We start from the raw sequence: 22,468 nt of genomic DNA, 5'->3' as shown, positions 1-22,468 counted from the left end.
TGAAGGAGAAAAAATACTTTGAAGAAAATGCCTACTCTTGAAAAACTTTAGATCTGAAGTGGGATTTGGCCAACTAGACACACAGAAGATAGACTCTAGAAAGAATAAAGTAAAAATAAATAAATGTCATAAACATAGCCTTTGGTAGTGTGTTACATGTGCTGGATTTAAATGGACTCCATTTCAGAAGAAAAAAATTAAAATATTAATTTTGTGTTTTCCAAGTGTCTATATATGTATGTATGTGTGTGTGTGTGTGTGTGTGTATAAATTTTATAATCAGAAAAAAAATGTTTAAGAAAACTATAAAGGGTCATTCAAACAAGTGAAATATCAACATTTTCTAAGAAGACTATTAGCCATGCTAGCTATTACCTGTTGCTAAGTGGCATAGAGATACTAGAAATTACATGATAGATAATTGTGCCTAGAAAAAGATAATTGAACTATTTTCTAATTAAGGTAGAGGTGTGTATGTATATGCACACACATGTGTGTGTGGGGGCGGGGGAGAGGGATAAGTACACTGGCTTCTACAGATGTGGCCTGACATAAATAATGGTAAAATATTCACACTTACTATGGGAACTATGATTGAACAACCTGAATTTATGCATCATTTGCTTTAGTTTTAATCTACATTTTTATTCTATGTATTTAAAAATAATTACTTGGATGGCTTAGGCTCGATATAAATGCCTGCGGGCAGTGCATTTTTGTAAGGTCACGTCATCTAAATTTCTGTGTTATTTAGTATTAATAAACTTCAGTAAGACAAAGATCTCATTATTGTAAACCATTGTGTACATTATGTTATGTACTACTAATATATCAACGACTTTAAGATGAATCCCAATTTCAGAGACATACATATGTTAAATAAAAACCATATATTTTAAAATCGAGGAAATGAAGAAACATAATTCATGTTTATTTTTCTTTTAGGGCATTCTTTTCCATTTTAAAAAACAATTCCTTATTCCCATATTCCTGATATTACCAAATGCACTACAATTAGGCAATCCTACAATTGATAGTTAAACCAGAACTACAAAACTCTTTCTAAGTCTTCTTAGAAACGAAAATTTGAAGGCTTATCACCAGCCTGGAAAAATGAAATAATTTTTTTCTGTTATATTGGCTTACCCATTTCATTGGACTAAATTTTATATATTACTTTGTAATATTGTCATATTGTCAGGCAACAGTACCACTACCTGCAGGATGAATACACACACACACACACACACACACACACACACACACACACACACACATATACTTTTTATGACTAGACCAAACACCAGTTAATAGTTCTGTGTGGACTTCTGTAGTGTTCTGCATAATGAATAAACTCACCTAAGCGTCTATGATAAAATCCACCTGACTACTCAAAAGGTTAAATGTGTATGAAAAGCTGGGATTTTGCTATGCTAGGGGAGAGAGTTGAGAGACACTAAATGAATTGTTCAATTAGGTACAATTATAAGCTGATTACTTATTTTGTGTTATAAGTAACTTTTTCATTCTACAATCCATAGCACTACTTATTATTCATTAAAAGAAGCCACTCAAGTAAAATATTGTTATAATTTAAAAATATTAAGTAAATTGAAATTCATCATTCATTCAAAGAAGAAAACAGAGTAAAAACATAGGGAAAGGCAAAAAGTCTATGAGAGGCCATGTAACCTCGAAACATAAATATGAGAGAATAAGAAAACAAGGTGGAGGCCTAGGTAGGACACAAGCCTTCTTCAAAGTTGTGGTTCACATGTAATCTTGAAAACAGCCCTTGTAATGAAGTAAATTGAGTGGTTCTATTTTTTCTTTAATCAAAAAAGCCAGAAAAAGTACAACAGAACAGTATTTCAAATGTCTTAATATCAATAACTATAGTTATCTCAGCATCTGGCATAATGCTATCATCACAATCATATTGAAAAAAAAAACAACAACAACAAACAAACCTAGGTTGCTTAAATCAGACAGAAAAAGATAAACACTATACAATTTTACTTCTATGTGGAATCTGGGGAATAAAAAGAACACACTAATCAAAAACAGACTCACAAATATAGTGGACGATTTGGTGACAGACAGAGGGGAGGGGGTATTGGGGGGCTGGGAGAATGGGGTGAAGGGTTAAAGAAGTACAAATTAGCATCTGATGAATGGTCACGGGGATGGGGAGCATGGCATAGGGAATGCAGTTAGCATTAATATGTTGGCTAGGTGGACGGAGGAAGCAATTGGGGGGATCATTTTATGAACTGTATAGATGTCTAACCAATGTACTGTACACTTGAAACTAATTAAAATAAATAAATTTTAGAAAAGAAACATGCAAGGGCATGTATAGTAGATAAGAGGACAGGCTCCAGGGTCGAACCACCTGAGTGTGCACACAGGCTTTAGCATTTACTAGCTATGTGACCTTAGGCAATAATTCTCTGTGTTTTTGTGTTGTACCTGCCCCTTAGGGTTCTTGGAAAGAGCAAATGAGAGAAAATGAAAAAAAAAAATCTAGGCTGTTAGATGACCATCATTTATACTTTTTTGTCCTAGTCTGACACCCAGAGTGCAAACTTCTCCTCTTTTAAAGAAAGAAGGCCAAGTAAATGATATAATTGTACCAGTCTGGGAAGTATACACTGCTTAAAATAACTGTAGGTACAAGTATATTCTGACATAAGATCTAAATTCAAAAAACAGAATTATGTGGTTAGCAACAATCAGTGGTCTTGATGCTCTGAAACTGATGTGAACATCAGCCAAAAATATCACTAAGTTAACAGATTGGCTTTTTTTTTTTTTTTAATGTAACGAGTAATCTACATTTATTTTGAATTTGATGCTATGATTCTGGATGACTGACACTTTGTGGTTAACTCATACACTAACTGCATTCTTCTAAAGTGACTGCATATATGCCACTGGCAACCCAAATAAGGAAATTAATTATAAACTTCTACATAGATAATAACTGGTTTTAAGAAAACTAAAAAGGACCTTGTCAAGGACCTTGACAGACAGGATATTCTTCAGTTTATCTTTTTTCTCCTTTCTTTTAAATACAGGTTAGTGTCCATAGGTGACTTAGAATCCACCAGCTCACTATAGGATCACGAACTTTCTAAACTTGTACTGTTGTTGAGAAACAGCGATGGGTTCAATATAAACTCAACCCTGCTAATACAACTTCTGTAAACACAATAACAAAAAATGTGACTTAAGAGTATCATCTGCTATTTTATTTATTATTATTATTTTTTATAAATGAAGCTAGAGAACAATGTTCAGCAGGAAGGCCAGGAATGGACATTTAATGAAAATGGCTCATTAATATCTTTAATTTCCAAAAGCTTCATCCATCTTAGACAGAAGGAAAAATATCTTTTGAAACCAATAAGCCATTAACTCAGGGTTCTGAACCTTTTCTACACTAGTGGATCCTTTTGTCACTCTACTGAAGCCTAGAGGCTCTTTTCAAAATAGTGTTTTTTACAGAAAAACAATGCAATTACCAAAATATCTAAAAATATGTGATATGTATAATAATATATGTGATATTTATTAATACATTAAATGACAAAAATAGTTTATATTAGTGAAAAATGTAAATTATATTTTCAGATGTGTAACAAGTATAATGTGGTATGAGAATATTGGTGATTTATAAATGACAAAATCATTGGTACTGCTAGTACTATGATTCATTATTGCCTACAATTGTAATTGATGGAAAGTCTAATCTCAGGTAGCCATGAGTAAAGACAAACATGTGATTTTTGGGTTTTCATCGAAAGATACAGGCATCCTGAATTCTATTCAACCATCCCTTGAGGGTCCTGAACCCCAGGTTAAAAACTTTGCATTAAGTACTTAATGGATGAGACTGAGAATGCTGTTTTATTAATCCCTGTTGGAAAATGCTCACATTCTGTTAAACTGAAAACTATTAACAATGGTAGAATCCAGGCATAACTCTAATGGGAAAGAAAATGGCATTATTTAGTTACTGGCAAATGGATATGAGGCGATATTTATATGCCAAACAGTCGTGTTATGGATGGTTAAAAAATTGTGTGTCTGCTGGGGTATACCAGAGAAAATATAAAGTGAATTTTATTTTGAACTAACCACTGCAAATATCCTTGGATTTCTTAGAGCTAAGAGCTGCAATTTCAATTTCTTGGTGTTTTGTAGTTAGATAATAGTGCTGAGTATTTATAGGCTCCCTGATATAACTATAGTTCTATTCATTTTTCTTGTCAGAATAGTTTATTTTCTGTCCCTGCTCCTGTTTTCCTTGAATTTTAGTATTGGATTTACTGACTTTGCTCTGGCTCTACTTCTTTTTATAGAATCGTATTCCTCAACTTCACTTTATTTTTAAGTTGATACTTTATGTGTCCATTCCCTTTAGAGCTCTAACAAGAATGTGTATTATTGACCAGATAAAGCTATTAAGGTAACTATTATGAAATTTATTTTTAGGTCCTTGGCCACTTTAATGGCTCTTTGGGGTTTAAGGTATTCTCGAAGTAGAGTGCACCATAACCTAGGAGGAGCAGTCTGCGGCCACTATTTCTTGCTCAGCACCTACTCAATCTGGAATAGTAGCGACCTGAAATCCTCTTCTACTACCCACCACGATTATTGAAGGGCCATTAATAGTTTGAGGCTCCAAATTAAAAGTCTTTTCTTAGGTATCCATTTCCTTGACCAGCTTCTGTTTTGCAAACATTTTTTCCTTACTTTATCTTTATTCCCTTTCTATTTCTCAGATTACTCTTTTATTTTATACCTTCGAGGATAGAATTTCTTTGCCTTAAGTTCTATCTTTAGCAGTCTTATGCTCTTCTCTTTTCTCTCTCCCTTGGCACTAACATTCAATCTTACCACTTCACCATTCTTATCTGATCCCCAAATCTAAATCTTTCTTACCAGTGCCCCCCTTGAGCTATCATCTGCATTTTAATAACTAGCTGTACTACCTTACCAGGATGTGCCAATTGTACCTACAATTCAATATGCCTATTCGGGACAGAAATTTGTTGGGCCCCTATCCTTCAGTTGAATAAGATTGCTTTGGAGATGAATTTCAAAACATGTATGTGGCTCTCTGTCTTACATGCTGCGGGAAGCTATCACTTCCAAGTCATCACCCAAATTATCTCCATGGTTGCCAGTAAAATTTTATTGCAACTATTTGAAACCCTTGGGATTCAGGAAATCATAGAAAATTATGCACATTTAGTAAAAGATGAGAAACCATCTATATTCTTTCCTTTCTCTTATTTGAGAAAAGCATTTATCTCTGCTATTCAGTGGATGTGATAAAAGCAGAAACCACTGTGATTTGTGCCTATAATTTCCCCCTTATGAAAAATCATTTCAGCCTCGCTTTGATATCCAGGCCACAAATTTCACCTAAACACTCAAAAATGTCATGTAAACATGTGTAGAGGATAATTACTGACTCACAAATTATATTTTAACCATTTTTCAACTATAAAGTCCTAGGATGACTTTGTTAGCAGTAGTTTCTTTATAGAGAGATTTTGTTTTTCTATATTGCATATAGTTTATTTGGGTTCTTCCCCACTTTTTTTAAAAGGGTGAGGGATGGAGTGAAGGTTGGAAAGACTGATATTTTAAGTCTGAGAAAAATACAATATTTTTAAATAATACACTGGAATTCCATATTTTATACAGATAAAATCAAGTTATCCTGTTCTAAAACTCCTGTTCTTTGTATACTTCATCTTTGTCTTTAAAATAAGAGATAGTAGATTGAGTTTTAGCCTGGAGAATGAATGCAAGACTAAATTTTAATCCCCGGACATATGCAGTTTAGCACATAATGGGAATGGCATAATTTAAAAATCAAGACAGTCTTACTGGATATTAATTATTTGCAATCAAATACAAAACTGTCAGGTAATGAGAATCTGATTCAATTTGTTAGAGGTATTTAGCAAGGCCTATGGGATCTATTTGAGCATTTTGCAAATATTTTTTCTCTCTCTTTTTTAATTAGGTTATTACTTTAAGGTACAGCAGGTGAACTTCCAAAGTGTGATATGTGTGTACAACACTGTTGGGCAACAGTTGGAAAGATATACCCAGAGGCATCTGATTGAAGATGGAAATTCAGTGTCAGAAACAGAAAATCCAATTTGGTCTTGTCACTGAGTTAATATTTTGTGTTTTTTGTTGCAAAGACTTTATCCTGCAGTGATGTTGGAATCATTTCTTCCCTTAAGGGTATTGATATAGTTGAACAGTCTTTTGTTTGCTTGTTTTTTTTTTTAACTTATTATCATATCTTTAAAAAGAATGTGAGAATTTAAGTTATAATAATTATTGATACTTGAGTATTATTAGCTATAGCTATTTCCATTTATAGATTTATGGGAAGATCCTAAATATTATGAATTTTAGATTAAATACTATACAATTAATCCTGAATATAAAACTTTCACTGATCCATAATAGATTTCTTTATTTATAATGATGTTCACAAAAAGTGACGGCTTGAGGTAAATTGTCCTTCTCCTGTCCTCTTGAAATTCTTGATTAATTCCTATTTTATGTATTTAAAGAAAATAATCTTAAACTTATATTAGGCAATGTTTTCAAGACAAAAATCACTGTGAAAGCACACCATTTCAAATTTTTAAAACAAAGCAGATATTTTTTATCTGGAGTAAAAATAAGACTAGAATTATTATTTTTCTTTGTTTCTGTCTGATTTTTTGATACATTTACAAAAGTTAAAGTCTATTTTGTTGTTTTAAAAGTCCCCATGGTTGCAGAAAAAGATAGTGTATGAGTTGGATTTTTAATATATAAATATTGCTTGCCACTGACTGCTCCTGACCCCACATTGTCAAGTCCTAAAATGTAAATAATCATCCTAACAACCACATCATATAATTACCAGCAATCGAACTCATCCACTAAATATTAATATTCTTATGGGCAGAGGTTTGTATGTCCATGAACGTATTATCCTTCTCATAAAACTCTCATCTCCACCACACTCCTGTTTCTTTTTTTGGGACTTAATATTCATTCTTCTGGTCTCAGCTCACTTCCTTAAATCTCCAAATATCAATTCCTTAAACCCCTAAAACAGAAGAGACCCCCGTCACGGTGTTTTCTTCTTTTTATTCATGGTTCTCATCATGTTTTATAATTACATATTATGTAATTCTTGTTTTTTTCTCCCACTTATTTGTATACTCCATGAGAGTAGGAATTGAATTTATTTTAATTATCACTGTTGTCTCATCTCTAGAGTGGCTACTGTATGATTTGATTTGGTGAATTGATCAATTAATTAATTCATATATATTCTCAAAACCTGCTACACAGATATGTTAAGAAGAAAATTAATAAATACTTGTAGCTTATTTATTTTATCACATAATTGAATATATTTACTATATTATAATACTGAACTTATCCAATTTTATTAAATTTATGTGTGCATTGATTCTCATTTTTACTTTCTTATAAGTTACTCTTATTTTAAAAATTATTTAATATCAGATTCTCTTTATATTTTGCTTTTGGATCTATATCATATCTAGATTTAACAGAGTAGGAATTCAGTGTTATATAGTATAAAATTATACATAATCTTGACCACTTATATAGGGTAAGAAAATACTGGAATTTTTTGTTCCACAGTTAGTTTCTGTTCACCATTCACTAAAATACCTGATCAAATAACAATGACAGCTTACAATGATTGCAAACATAAAACATAGATTAAAAAATGAAATTAGGAGTTTGTCATTCAGAAGTATGCTGTGATGTTGTATTTTTCAAAAAACCAAAGACACTGCTAATTCCGATAATAGCTTTGTTTGAATTAATAATATTTGTTTATAAAATTGTATTACTATCACAGGATTTCCTAAACTTATTACTTAAAAAACAGTTACGTACTTAAAAAACATTATAGCTGATTTCTACACAAGTTGTTTTCAAGTACATAGTTACTAAAGATGGGCAAATTGTTTAAGTATATAACAGAATTTTTAAATTGCACAAATTTATAACAAAATAAAAGGTGTGATACATTGGCATTGGCTTTTTGAATAACTCAGATATCTTTGCGTGTATTTTTAATGCAATTATTTGCTTATTTAAAACATTTATTAACCTAGATATTTTTCTGGGTACTTTATATATGTTATTAATTTTAATCTGCCATCAATATAAACCAAATAGTATTATTAATTCCATTTACTGATGAGAATTCTGAGGCTCAGAAAGGGTATTTTACTTTTTGAGACATATGGGTCCAAAGAGGAAAAAAAAAAATGAGAGTTCAAACTCCAGTTCTATTTGAATGCAAAGCCTTTCTCTTCTATTTCTCTCTTACCCTGCAAGGGACAATCATCATGCTTAGGAATGCAGGCTCTGCTCAAGGTTAAGTAAGGCCAGGCTCTGCATTTTGCTAGCCATGTGAATCTATGAAAATTATTTCATCACTCAGTAGTTCAGTTTTCTCTGTAAAATTGAGCCAGTGATAAATAGAACCTACTACAAAGAGTGTTAAGAGAATTACATGAATTAATATTTAAAGAACTGAAGACAATGCTTGTCAGTCTCTTAATTAACATTAACATTATCATGTGACAATCGGTGACAAAATATTAAGATATAGTTAAGTGTTTGTAGTTATTTGCAAATTTGTCTTTACAAAAGCGATAATTCAGTGTTGTACATATAAAAAGAACACATCACATAATTTATTTATCTATAAATATTTTAGCAATTTTCGCTCTGTAAGCCTGCACTTATATAAGCCTGCACTCTGTGGCAGCACACACAACGATATTAAAAAAAAAAAAAAATATATATATATATATATATACATATGTACTTTCATATAGTATATACTGCATATGTTTGTGTATTTATAAATATTAGCCCATTTGTAATGAAGGCTTAAAAAGTTATAGCTGCTCAAGAAATGAAGATAAGGAAATGCTTATAGTTTTCAAAATATAGTCACATGTATCATTATCTTTTGTCCTGATAACTTTATTGATAGAATTCCTAAAGTAAAGGGTTATAAAATTTTCTAGATTATTACATTAAATTTTTAAAAACCTGTATAATTTTGACATTTAGAATGCTACTTTATCCTCAGTTGAAGATTTTAGTTTCATTTTTAATAAAATCCTCTGAAATCATCTAAGTCTTAATACTTTTCAGCATAATAATTTGGAGATGTTGCATTTTGAGAGCTCCCTTGGTAACTATCTTAATTTTCAGAAATTGTGTCAGCAATGAAAATGAATTCGAGTGCCATGTCTGAAATTTAATCACGGCACATTTAAATACTCAGGAGGGAACTGTTTATGGCTATTGTGGGCCACACAGCCCAATAACTGAAAACAATCCTAAGTATTTTTAGGATTAGTTAACCTACAGTGCTATCAATTTCCGTTGCATTGACTGTAGTTTAAACATCATGTTCTGTGAAATGTACATGGCAAAGCATATCTGTTCTTGTGAGAATGGGCTTCTGCTCCAGTTTATCATCATTTTCCTGTCAAGCTGTTTATGAAAACTGCTGTCGGAACACTTGAGTGTAGATCATTTAAAAGCAACAAGGAAATATAAATTAAGACTTTAATTAGAAGAATTGTGGTAATGCTGTTATAAATATTATAGAAACTTTTAAATAATTTTCATGAAAGTAACTTTAATTAAAATTAAAAATAAACATAATTAAATCCCTTGTAGTAAATAAATAAAAAATAAAACCGAAAAATGACTGAGGTCTGCCAAAGTCAATGATAAGTTGTACAAACCTTATCTGAAAATCTAAACTGAAATTCTTTAAATGAGAAGTATTATTGCCTTAAGCTACCTATAAACATAATTAGTAAATAATTGGTGTAGAAATCATAGGCATATTTTTGCCAAGTATTAAAATGTTTGTTATTAATGTTTGATATAATTACATTATTGAAAATGTTTAATAAGTGGTTTACATAATTATAATACCACCACATAATTATGCATTATGTCATAATAGATAGGATTAGATATAAATTTATTCCTTGCAAAATAAAAGTGCTTAATAGCTATATTAATTAAAGTCATACATTGTAATAAAGAACTCAGATAGATTTTTATGTATTTATTAAACTAGTATCTCAACAAAAACATCTTGCACTCATATGTCTACTGATTAATTGATATGGATGAGAAATAGGCAAGTGATCAAAGATCAACTATCAAGATGTCTGAATGTAGAAGTGGCTTAAAAGAAGAAACAGCATCCCTATTTACCTCTTTTATTTTAAATTCATTTGCATAACTCTATTGCAAAATATAATTACAAAGTCTTTATCAAGTCGAAGAAATGCAATGGGGTATATACAGGGGTATATTTTCCATGTATCTAGTGCTCTCACTAAATATTCATTTAAAATATAATAGCTTTTTTCACATCATAAATGTTCTATGTCTATTTTTAAAAAATCAATATATATATATATATAATACTGAAGGCACAATTATATAAGTATAATAATGAAGATGCAACTATGATATGATAAATATTAAACTATTTGCTTCCTTCATGGGAAGGTTTTGTTCATGTTCTTGCTGGTTTTTTTTTTTTCTGTTATGTTTAATTTTATTGAACTGAGAGATATAATCAATGAAGCATAAGTAACATTTGCCTATATGTTTATCATAACTATTTCCCCAGTTTATTGTGTTTTATAGTTTACTATTTTTCTGTGCAGATATTTTATTATTTTAGTCAATTGTACTCCTTTGAAATATCTTCTATTACTTATTATTATGGGGTATGTTGATGGTAATTTCACCTTAAAATATACCAGAAATTAATTAACCTATCAGTAGAAATAAGAAAGAAATGGGACAGATATGAGTGTAGGAGCCCAAGATTAGACTGAAGACAATTTGCATTTGAACACAAGGATAATATCATTTCAGTATGAGTGTCCTCTCACCTGCCCAGTGGTTAGTCTCCATCATTCTCCCTTTCTTCTCCCTTCTGAAAAATCTGCCAAAACAAATGGCTTCTCTGCCATTACTACAGGCAGAGACCAAACTAATGGTACCCCTGTGGGACATGATACAAAGCCCAGAAGAAAGTATATCCATCTTACTAAAGAGTAGAAGCTAACACATTGGTTATAATCTATGTAATGTCAACTATGAAGATCCTAACCTCAGTCAGCTTAAAGCTGGCACCACCTGTAACCTGCAGGTGTTTTTATGTGCCCTGTCATGAGGGAATGTCTAAGTTCTCAATGTTTAGAATTAAATCATCACTACAGCAGAATGCACTTTCTTACTCTGAATTTTTAAAAATTCTCGGAAGCCATGGAAAAAGGCAGAACCATGTTCCTAGAAACCTAGACAATACAGAGAGTATGAATCCTCAGTTTATTACAAATTCTCACAGAGCAATCAAATAAAAAAGAGTACCCTATTATGAACATATTTTATAGTGTATCATAAGTCTGCTCTCATTATTGGGGCACAGTGATAAACAGAGGAAGAGGGAGAATATCAGAGCATATGATAGGTAAGAAAGGCACCTCACTATCACACTCATGTTCAAAGAGAGGTCTAAATTTAAGTCTAAATATTATATAAATATAAAACCAAGTCAACAAAAAATTTCATTAAACACAATATCAAAAATTGATTGAAAGACATGTCACAAACTGGTGGCAATTAAATTCAAGGTCTATTTCAATATACCCTTCTATAATTAATCAGGTTCTTTTTTCTTACGGGTATTTTCAGATGTGGTGATCTCAGCAAATCTCTGAAGGGGGAACAGACAGGCTTTAGCTATTGATTTCAATGTCTTGCTGACATCTAGATACCATTTTGTTTTCAAAATAAAAGTAAAGAATTAGCTGTCTAGTTGCTCATTGGTCAGTTTCAGGGGCAAGGGCATATATATAGCTCCAACCCTAGGTCTCCTCTCTTGGGAGAAGAGGTTGTCTATGACCTTAGACACCACTTCTTAAGCTCACTTAAAGAGCTAGGGCTTGACCTCCTCACACAGACACTCATCCATAAGTAGGATTCTCATGACATGTCCTCTAGACATTTCTCCCAAAGGTCTCATCCTCCTTTGTGCTTCCCTGGCCAGGCTTCCTATGGGTCAGAAGTTGCCTTGCCATGCCTGAACATGCTCTTGTCCAGACATTGTTTAAAGCTCTGCCAAAATTTCAGTATTGCCTTTATTCTGGTACCAGATCTCTGTTTTCACTGCAGAAAAGTCAAGTAGTTGCTGCCATCAGTGGTTTGCTCTTTATAATACTAATAAAGTGTTTATTTTCAGACACCTTGGGGGGGTACTTGCAGTACTGACTGGGCAGCCATTCCCAAGATCCATGAATCAAAGTAAAGAAGGAAAAAGGAGCTGTACCTAAGGTAGGTCTAGGATCAGTTGAACCTGAATTAAGTTAACATAGTGGGCGGTCAGTTAAATGTTTTATAGAAAGGTTGCTAGGTTAGTTGACTGGGTGGTTTTAGGTCTGTTTGGTTGTATGGTTAACCTGCTTTCTCAGACTGCCCTTTTCTTCCATCCATTTATGCCTTCGGCATCTTCAACCCATGATCGGTGTCTTTTCCAATTATTTTTAAGCTTAGAAAAAATTTTTCCCAATCCAAGGTATTTCTTTGATGTTCAGAATTTCATTATTTTATTAAAGTTTTTCAGTACTAGGGTAATGAGCACCCCCAGATTATCATTTTGTTTATCTACATAACCCAAATAAAATCAATAATTTTCCCTGTCCTGTTTTATAAATTAACATTTCAAGGTGGAAAGAAGAGGGAAAGTGAGAAATAAAATTGTTACTATGGCTAAAAATAAAGGGATTGTGTGTGTGTGTGTGTGTGTGTGTGTGTGTGTGTGTGTGTGTGTGTGTGTGTGTGTGTGTCTGTGTGCGCGTGCGCATGTGTAAGAAGAAGGAGCTTTAGCATGCTTTCATGTTTATCTTATTCAACTCTATTCAAAGAGATATCTCTAGAGAAAAGTACTCTGAACTGGGAATTACAAAACCTGATTCTAGAGCCCATCTAGCCCTGCTTCTGTCACTGACCGTGAGAGCTTGGGCAAACCACTTAGCCTATGTGTCTCAGTCTCTGCATCTGAATTCTCATCTGCATTTGCCTCATGAATTGCCATAATGCTGCGATGCTCTAATAGTACCACATCAAAGCAGTAGCACTATGTTTCTGTAAGTGCTCAACAATTATTCTGCTATATCATTATTATTCTCATTAGCAGGTAGGTATTTGTGCCCAATTCTGATCTCATCCACAGGCTGTAATCCTGTTACTACCCTTTTCTACTGTTTTGTTTGTTTGTTTTGGAGAAAGAGGGGTGCTTTGTGCTTCTTTGTAAATATTTCGGGTATATTATTACATTATTGTCCTATCATTTGACCCATAATCTCAAGAATGTCTTAGGCTTCCAAGAAGACGAATTGTGTGCAACATTCTTATTAATGGTGATTCAACATGAATTCTCCTTTATCTCTACTTTTTATTTGTGATAGAGGCTATCTGTTTAGGGTGTGTTGAATGTATTGTCTGGACCAGAGTGCTGGACCAGAGTGACCGCTGGTGAAAATTTAGGTCATGCACATACTAAAAAGCCAAGATAGGATTCAAGAGAGAGATACACTTGGGTCTCTGAGGAACCATTGTTTTCCTTTCAGACTACTGGATGACCGCTCTTGTGCCTATCATGCACTGAGATCTACCTTGGAGAACATATGTACATTAATAACATTAAAACAACACATATGAAATGTACCATTTCAATAAATTATAAGCTCTGGGAGGAAATTACACTGATTTCAGCCCAGATTCCATATAGAGGCTATGCAAATAAAGTTACACACACATAAACATGTACAAATACTTACTGTATTGACAATTTCTTCCCATGAATTCACCTGGGCACTCACAGGAATAGTTTGCGACAAGGTCTGTACATATTCCACCATTTTTGCAAGGCTCAGCTTCACATTCATTTATGTCTGAAAAAAAGAAAAAGAACAGAGGAAGAGAGTCATTGATAAAAAAATGATTAGTAATGGAAGGTTCTAGGCATTACAAATAAAAGAAAGTCTAAGTAATGCTATTATGTTGTGTGTGTGTATATCTTGAGTCAATAATACAAATGCTGCTTAAAATGAACAATTTATTAACAATCAAATTAAATCAAGTACAAATGACACTGAGACTCCAAATGAAAAAACTACAAAACCAAACCACTCTCCAATCTAAAATAAATATGAATAGTGTGAGAAAATATTCAGTGTATCCTTAGAGTTAAATCAAACAAATTAACCCTGATAGAGGGATGAATTGATATCACTTACAAGATCTAGAAATCTCCCCTGCAGCAACAACTGCCAATTAACACTGTCTCATTTCATCTTAATTCATTAAAATGCTAACTGACAGAGATGTTTTAGTTTCTAAATAGTTCGCCTTTGATGAATGCGATGAGAAGCAAATTAGAGTTAATAGCTAAAGCTCATTACATGGAAAGTATAATAAATGTAAATGATGATCACTTCCTAATCTCATTCAAGGGTTTCTAAAGTTAGGATGACTAAAGGTACTTACTTTTGATATGCCATTATTATACCTGATGCAAAGTCATATGAAATATAAAACATTCAACAAATTATACTAATTTCCATGCTAATTTTGGACAGCAGATAACAAATATGATTTTAAATGAAAAAAAAATGACTAATTCAGTCGAATGTCAGTCGTTGGTATTTACAAATCTTCCACCTCTAAGCACAACACCTTGCTGGGTTCTGGGGGAGCTAGCGAAGGGAGGACACAAACTGTTCTCCATTACTTTCTCTTCCTATCACGTATTCCAATACACTCCTCTCTACTTTTATTCCCACAATTCTGTTTTTTTAACCTTCTTACAGACTGAAACTGTATTAATTAAAAATGGTCTATTTACATGCCTTTCATGCTTTCACCTAATCAGGCTGTGAGCTCTACAAATGTAGTGCCTGTCCTGCATTGTTCTTTGTACCTCTGCAAAGGCCGCACACCTGCTGGAAGACTGTAATGCCCAACAAGTATTTCCTAACAAAAGATTAGAAATAGTGGTGTAGGCAATATAAACTTTTTTTTCTTTTTTAATTTCAGATGCTTAATGTGCCTTCTGGGGCACTATAATGTATCAAAACGTATTTCTGAAGTGCCTAAAGTAATTTAATCATTAAATTACTCCTTCCCCCCACCAAGAACAAACAGGGACAAAATATTAGAAAAATCTCTAATTCTCCTTTCATTTATCATCTTCCTTTAAATAGTATCTCCTCCTGGAAGCAAAGTTATCAACATCTCATTTAAGTTTATTGTACAAAATTTGGTCTAAATTTCTTTAGGCAGGTGATGACTATCTATGAAAAAGCCATCCTTTTGGGTTTCTGATTGACTGTCACTACTTGAAAGTAGAAATACCTCATGACTGTGTTCTGAAAGAAGCTAAATAATTTCAGTATTTTATAACATCAAATAATAGAATAAAATCAGAATCTGATAGTCTCTAAAAATAGCTGTATGCCATAAAATGCAATAGACTCCCAAATATTAAGCACAAAAACTCTCTGGAGAGAAAGAAGAAAAGAAAGGAAGAAAGGAAGAAAGGAAGAAAGGAAGGAAGGAAGGAAGGAAGGAAGGAAGGAAGGAAGGAAGGAAGGAAGGAAGAAAGAAAGGAAGGAAGAAAGGAATCATTTATTTTCTTATTTGATGTAATATTTCACTCTTTACTCATCACAATTTCACTATTTTATATTAAATTTTTATTAAATTTTGAAAGGGGCACAAAAATCTCTGTGTTGTATGTCTGTCTGTCTGCAGGTATTTATTTATGCCTAATAATGTCTTTCCATTTATCACATCTACTAAAATTTTAGATAAGAATGTCAATGGCTGATGTTAAATCTTCATATTTTAGAGAATGTACTGCCTTATTTTGTAAGTTAGTACTGATGTCTGAAAACCACATAAAGAAAATATAATTTAAGTTTGGACTTGAAGGAAAGGTTTAATTAGGATTAATAAGAACAGGCTGGAGATGTTGGTGTATTTCCAAGCAGGGGACCAGAATGTGTCACAATTTTGTAGAGAAACATTCATTGTATGATGGTGTGTTCAGGTATATCAAGAGCCCACTCTGTCTGGAGCAGAGAGTGAGAAGAGGAAGATGTAGATGGGCAGCAGATTATGAAGAGTCCTTAGTGTCAGCTGAGGGAATCAACATTTATCTTTTGGCACTGAAATCCTGGAACCTTTGGAGGGTATTGAGTGCACCCTTGCACTTCAGTAAGACCTAATAAAGCCATATGTGGGATAGATTTAACAAATGAATAAAGGAAGACAGAACAGAGACCCACACAAGATTTGATGTATTGGTATAACATATGTTTTAATTCTCAGGTAAGGCGCTCTAAGCATTTTCTCATTTTAAGATTGAACTACTTCATGAGTGAAATGCAGCCCTTGTCTCTTTGAAATGTTAATAAAAGGAAGTTTTCATAGTATACAACATGAGAATAATCAAGATTTAAAATATATACCATTAGGAATATGCAGGCACTGTTGTTCTTGGCTTCCTTATATCTTCCACAATAAATAGTATTTAACACATGTGAATGTGACTCTAATCAAGACAAATCAAACTTTAAACTTTCTATCTGTTCATTGGTCCAGATCTACAATGGTCACAAAAAGAAATTATAACTAAGAACATCTGATTCTAAAACAAGAGAGAGAAAAAAAAAAATTAAACCTTTACCCAGAATTTAGCAGGAGAAACTGGAATTGCATTGCTGAAGTGACAACGCTTTATAGCCATACTCAATTTGCGATAATGATCTTTTATTGTTTATGCATTTTTCAATTTTTTAACTCAAAGAACTACCTTAAATTTAAATTCATACAACTACAAATGTTACATTAAATGAGTTATGTTCTTTAATTTAGTAGTAAATAAATAAAACCTTTCTACCTATGGACCTATCTAGCAACACGTAGGCTCAGAGAACAGATGCAAATTACAGGGAAGTGGTTATATATTAGTATAATTTAGGAATTCTTTCAGCGGTGAAGGCTATTTGCACTGTGATTAACACTGTAAGCAATCTAAATGGAAACAGACCTCAATTTGAATAAATCATGTTTAATTAAAGACTAGATATAAATGTTCACAGAGCATAATGTAATGAAATGAAAATTAAACATCTTTGTGATAAATCACCTATATTTCTCTTTGTCACAGATCGAGACATTATCATTTCCAGAAAAAAGTTCACATCTATCCCAAATATACTAAATATACTAAATTATTTTTATAACTAGGGAGAAATCATATAGCAATCCCAAAATAAAATAGGGATTTTCATGCTTGGTCATATTTATAGTTCATTTATAATAATAATAGCTACCATCTTTTTTGAATTCTTTGCTTCTATGATTGCCTCATGAAAACTATTAAAAAAAAAAAACAGCCTCATTGAAAATTGGATTCTATAATCAAGATATCCAGCTAAGTCCTGATTCCTTACTCTCAACATATAAAACTGCTGCCTGTTGACTGAGTCTAAGTATCAAGAGCTTAATCTATATTTCCAAATGTAGACTCAAGACACACCTTTTCGGGGGTGGAGGGAGGGCGAAGGATAAAGAAAACAAAGAAAAACCTGAGAGGAAGTGATGAGAGAGTAGACGAATGGTCACAACAGTATTTCTTTGAACCAAAGAGGTGCTCCACAGTGTTCCCAGGACCTTTGCTCTGTTGTAACAAGTCATATAGATTTATTCATTGTATATACATAATTGAGATTGTTTATCTTTACCATTATGTTGTACTTAGCCCATTTTATGCAGATTTGTAAAGGTGTGTTGGCAGTCTACCCTGTCTTGAGTTTTTGCTAACAGAAAAAATTGGTCACAAAGTTACCATTTCTTTTTTTGGAGCGGGGCAGGGGTTAGAATATTTAAGGTCTACTCTCTTAGTAATATTCAAGTATATGATACAGTATTAACAGCTATAATCATCATCCTGGACATTAGCTTCTCACACTTGTTAATCTTATAACTGGAAGTTTCTACCCTTCCCCTAATGACTTCTTATTCCCTCCACCCACCCTAACCCCTGGTAAGGACCACTCTACTCTGTTTCTTTGAGTTTGTCATTTTTAGATTCCAAATGTAAGTGTGATTATACTTCCTTTGTCTCTCTGTCTGACTTATTTCACTTAGCATAATGCCCTCAAGGTCTATCAAAGTTGTCATAAATAGCAGGATTTCCTTATTGCTTATGACTGAGTTATATTTCTTTCTTTCTCTCTGTCTCTGTCTCTGTCTCTGTCTCTCTCTTTCTGTGTGTGTGTGTGTGTGTGTGTATCACATCTCTATCCATTCATCCACTGAACATTTAAGTTGTTTCCATATCTTGGGTATGGTGAGTAATAATATGGAAAACAGTACATAGGTTTCCCCAAAAATTAAAAATAAAACTACCTTCTGATCCTTTGCATCTCCCAAGAACATCCAGATCCCATGAGCATCAAGAAAGAACATCCATTTATCAGGCTGATCACCCTCATTTTGATATATTTAAAGGACACCGTGATAAAAACTTTTTTTTTTTATTTGCAAAGACATAATTTCTCAACTTCCTTATGCCTTTCCTTTGGGCTGTATTTCTTCCCTATAATATTGCTATTGACTGTTAATTAGCCAGTAAGAACTTATTTTCAAGAGCCTACTATATTTGATCCTTAACAACACATCTTCCTTGGGCTTCCCAGTAGCTATTAAATATTCTCCAAACCGCCTGTGAGTGATTGCCTTTTAAAATTCAACCTTTTATTTTTGTTCTTATCTAAAGCCTGTGGTTTTTCAATTTCTCTTCTAAGACTGAACAAATTATGATGAATTTCTAGGAGTTCATTTATCCCACTCAGATACTGAATTTAATTGTGTCATCAGCAGAAGTATCTACAGGATTTCCTAGTCATTTCTGAGACCAGTTTGGTATTTTTTTAATCACTCGTGCTTGAATTCCATTTTGATCTGGCATTCTGCTATATTACTAGTAATTCATTTTAAAATGGCAAATTAAAATCAATATTTTTCAATCAGAATATATCATACACAAACTTTTTATAATACATTACTGATAATCTTTACTTATCAAGAACAATAGCATTAAAAAACCCAAATCCAAGAGGTATTTACTCATGTCCACTTCCTAACAGAGATTATACTCTCTGCCCTCCTCTATCCTAGCATCTTAATTTATTTTGGGATGTCAATTTAGATTTAAAAACCTTTTGAGACAGAGAATTGAGATACATTCCAATTCTCTAGGATGTTTCCATATAAAACTATTCCTGTAAGGCTTTATTTGCCTTAATCATATATTTAGTCATTAAGATAAGATTGTTATTCTGAGGTACTTATAAAGCCAAAACAGGGGAGACAGAAGAAGGGTTGGGAGAGGGGTAATCAGGAGGATGCTTTAACTCAAATATTTGAGGTCTTGAAAAAAATCCATAAATAAAAGCTACATGAAAACATACAGTGAAGCCAAAAAGAACTAATGACTCCAGTGAAAATTTTCACCAAAAAACAAACGATCTCAAAGGACATTACCTCAGGGACGTGCAGTATAGCAACTTGGCTTGCATTAAATATTTGTTCATTGATAAGAAAGAACTGGGTATACTAGAGACCTGGGAAATCAGCAACTGTAAAATAGCAGTGAGTTCCTTGATTAAGGCAAGTATCCCAGCCAATTTCTAAATTGGTTCTATTAAGAAAGATGGAGTTAGACCAATGCTCCTTTCAAAAGTTAGAACTTTTAAAATATATCAATAACCTACAGGAATAAAAATTGATTCACTTAAAATATGGCATTAGATTAGAGTTCTATGGATACCCTGAACCACCAAAGAGATGAACATGTGGGTCCTAAAGCAAATTCAGTCTGAAACATTGCCGGAGGCAAAAACGACAAAGCTGTCTTACTTACAGGCACATTATGAGAAGGCAGGGCTCTTTAAAAAAATCCAATAATGCTGGTAAAAATAGAAGAGAGCAGGAAAAAGAGGAAGACCAAGTATGAGATGGATTGACTCCATGTAAGAAGTCATAAGCATGAGTCTACAGGATCTAAGTGGGGCTGCTGAGGACAGAAAATTATGAACATAACCCATTTATAGTGTCACCTGGAGTTGGAGCCGATTCAATTGCAAGTAACGAGGATGCAAAGGCCAGACATTCTGACTTAAATGGACTTGGGTAGAGGGAATGTAATGATATTGTTTATTTAGAAGACCAGGTGACTCTAAATGTAACTAGGGTTGGTAAAGACTGAGTAGTACCTCTGCGCATAGAGTCCATCCACCCAGTCAGCAGGTCATCCATCCATCCACCTATCCATCTTTAGTTCTGTGCTAGGTACTAAGAATGCAAAGATTAATGTGTCATGATTTTTTTCTTTTTTCAAGGCTCTTATGGTATAGTAAACAAACAAGGAATAATCAGAGTGCAAAGTGAAAAGAGCTCTAATAGGAGAATGAACACATGGTTTTCCAGAGGAACTTGAAGTATCAATAAACTAAAGCAGTCTAGCAGGCTACAGAATGTTGAGTTTTAGAGGAGGGGCCTAGCAGACTGGGGAAAAATCCTTCTGAGTTATCTGGAATTACAAATAATTTGCTCTATAAAGTTATTTTTTGAAATAACATATATCTCATTATTCTGCAAAACTGAGAATGACTCATTGTTCCATCATTCTTTGCTCTAAATATGTAAGTCATAAATTTTCTGGTTTCCTACTTTTACTATGGTATGTATCAGTTACGTATTCTTGCATGTTCATAATGCTTTATTCAAAATTAACCATTCTGTCAACTGCATGTTAAATTAGTTCACCTCTCTCTATTTTTAATGGTCAATATTAATGATGAACTATTTTGGATTTTTCCTATATTGAGTCATCAGAAACCCATAACTAATTAAATGAGGTGGGATTCACATTCATGTGGGAAGCATACCTATAATTTGTATGGTTGCCTTCACTCATTCACTCGCTCATTAAATTTTTGGTGAGCAACTTCTGTGAATCAGGCTCTAAAATACATGATTGGATACATCAGTGAAGAGGGATAGTTCCTGTTTTAAGAGATCTCTCCTTCTATAATTCTACTGAGGAGAGAGATAATTATAATAAAATATAGTGAAGTATGTTCCATACATCATTATGTACAAAATGTATGGTGATCACAGAAGAGGCGGTGGCTTTGCCTAAAGGAGATATGGAAGATTACTTATAGAAGGTAAATTCAATTGGTACTGAAAGGATTAGCAAGAGATTTTTGATGTGTTAAAGTGAGAAGGAACATAAAAGAACACAATGTTTTCCGAGAGACTTGAGCACTTTTAAATGTCTGGATTCGCACAGAGATTATGTGTGTGGAACTACTAAAAATGGTGGTAACTAGGTCATCTGGGACCAGACTTTTATGGCCTTATAAATCAAGTTAATGAGTTTAAACGTTATTCTTTGGGTACTGGGAAGTTAATAGAAAATTTAAAGAAGTGTGAAAGGGAGCATGGAATTGGATAGATCTGCGTTTTAGAAAGCTCATTTACATACTCTAGAATTTCATTACTGATAACATTTTGGAAAAATAATTCCAAAAGTCAGAAGAAAAATTTGTGTTTAGACCATAACACTCAGACCATATAACATGATGACTACAGCCATGTACTTATATACATTTAGCTGGGTTTGAAATGCAAAAAGACTTCCTAATATTCACGGTTATCATATTTAGCAAATAAAAATACATAGTGCCCATGAAATATTTAGCTATACTAATGCAAGAAATAGGTTATCTGAAATTCATATTTACCTGAACATCTTGTATTTTATCTGGGAATCCTACCTGAATTGTCACCTAGAACATCATTTCTCCACATTTTCTTTCTTGCCTTTTATATAAGCATTTTAATTTTCAGCATATGGTCATGCTTTTCATTTATTTTCAGCAGACCCCAAGGAAAATACCTACAGTGAAAATCATTAGTGACAAACAAGTCCTCCTCAGGCTTTTGCTCAAACTAAAATTCATTGCTTGCATTCTGCAAATTGGTTCATAATTTTTAGAGTTTTCTTTTATGTAAACTTCAATAATACAAGTTTGGACAAACAGCACTTCAGGAAGATAACTGATGACAATTAGCACGTCCACCCATCTGTAGATTAGTTACTTTGTGCCAAACCTTTTTCTAAGCATTTTATATATAACATCTCACCCTCTGAGATAGTTAATGTTATCATAACTGTTTTACAGATGAGAAAATCCAG

The 22,468-nt window shown here is 33.0% G+C and overlaps 1 protein-coding gene across 2 annotated transcripts in view; it reads right to left on the bottom strand.

The window, feature by feature from the left end:
- EDIL3 (EGF like repeats and discoidin domains 3) overlaps nucleotides 1-22,468 on the bottom strand; it is a 371,848-nt gene that overhangs the window by 134,046 nt on the left and 215,334 nt on the right. For both annotated transcript variants that reach the window (XM_036225528.1, XM_016123146.2), the window contains one exon: nucleotides 13,971-14,084. In XM_036225528.1, the coding sequence (XP_036081421.1) occupies nucleotides 13,971-14,084 (114 nt within the window). The remainder of the gene's footprint in view (nucleotides 1-13,970; nucleotides 14,085-22,468) is intronic.

The sequence above is a fragment of the Rousettus aegyptiacus genome, unplaced genomic scaffold (assembly GCF_014176215.1).
Source record: "Rousettus aegyptiacus isolate mRouAeg1 unplaced genomic scaffold, mRouAeg1.p scaffold_m13_p_8, whole genome shotgun sequence".
Classification (NCBI taxonomy): Eukaryota; Metazoa; Chordata; class Mammalia; order Chiroptera; family Pteropodidae; genus Rousettus; species Rousettus aegyptiacus.
The sequence above is the reverse complement of the archived record's forward strand: the minus strand, read 5'-3'. Positions and strand labels throughout refer to the sequence as shown.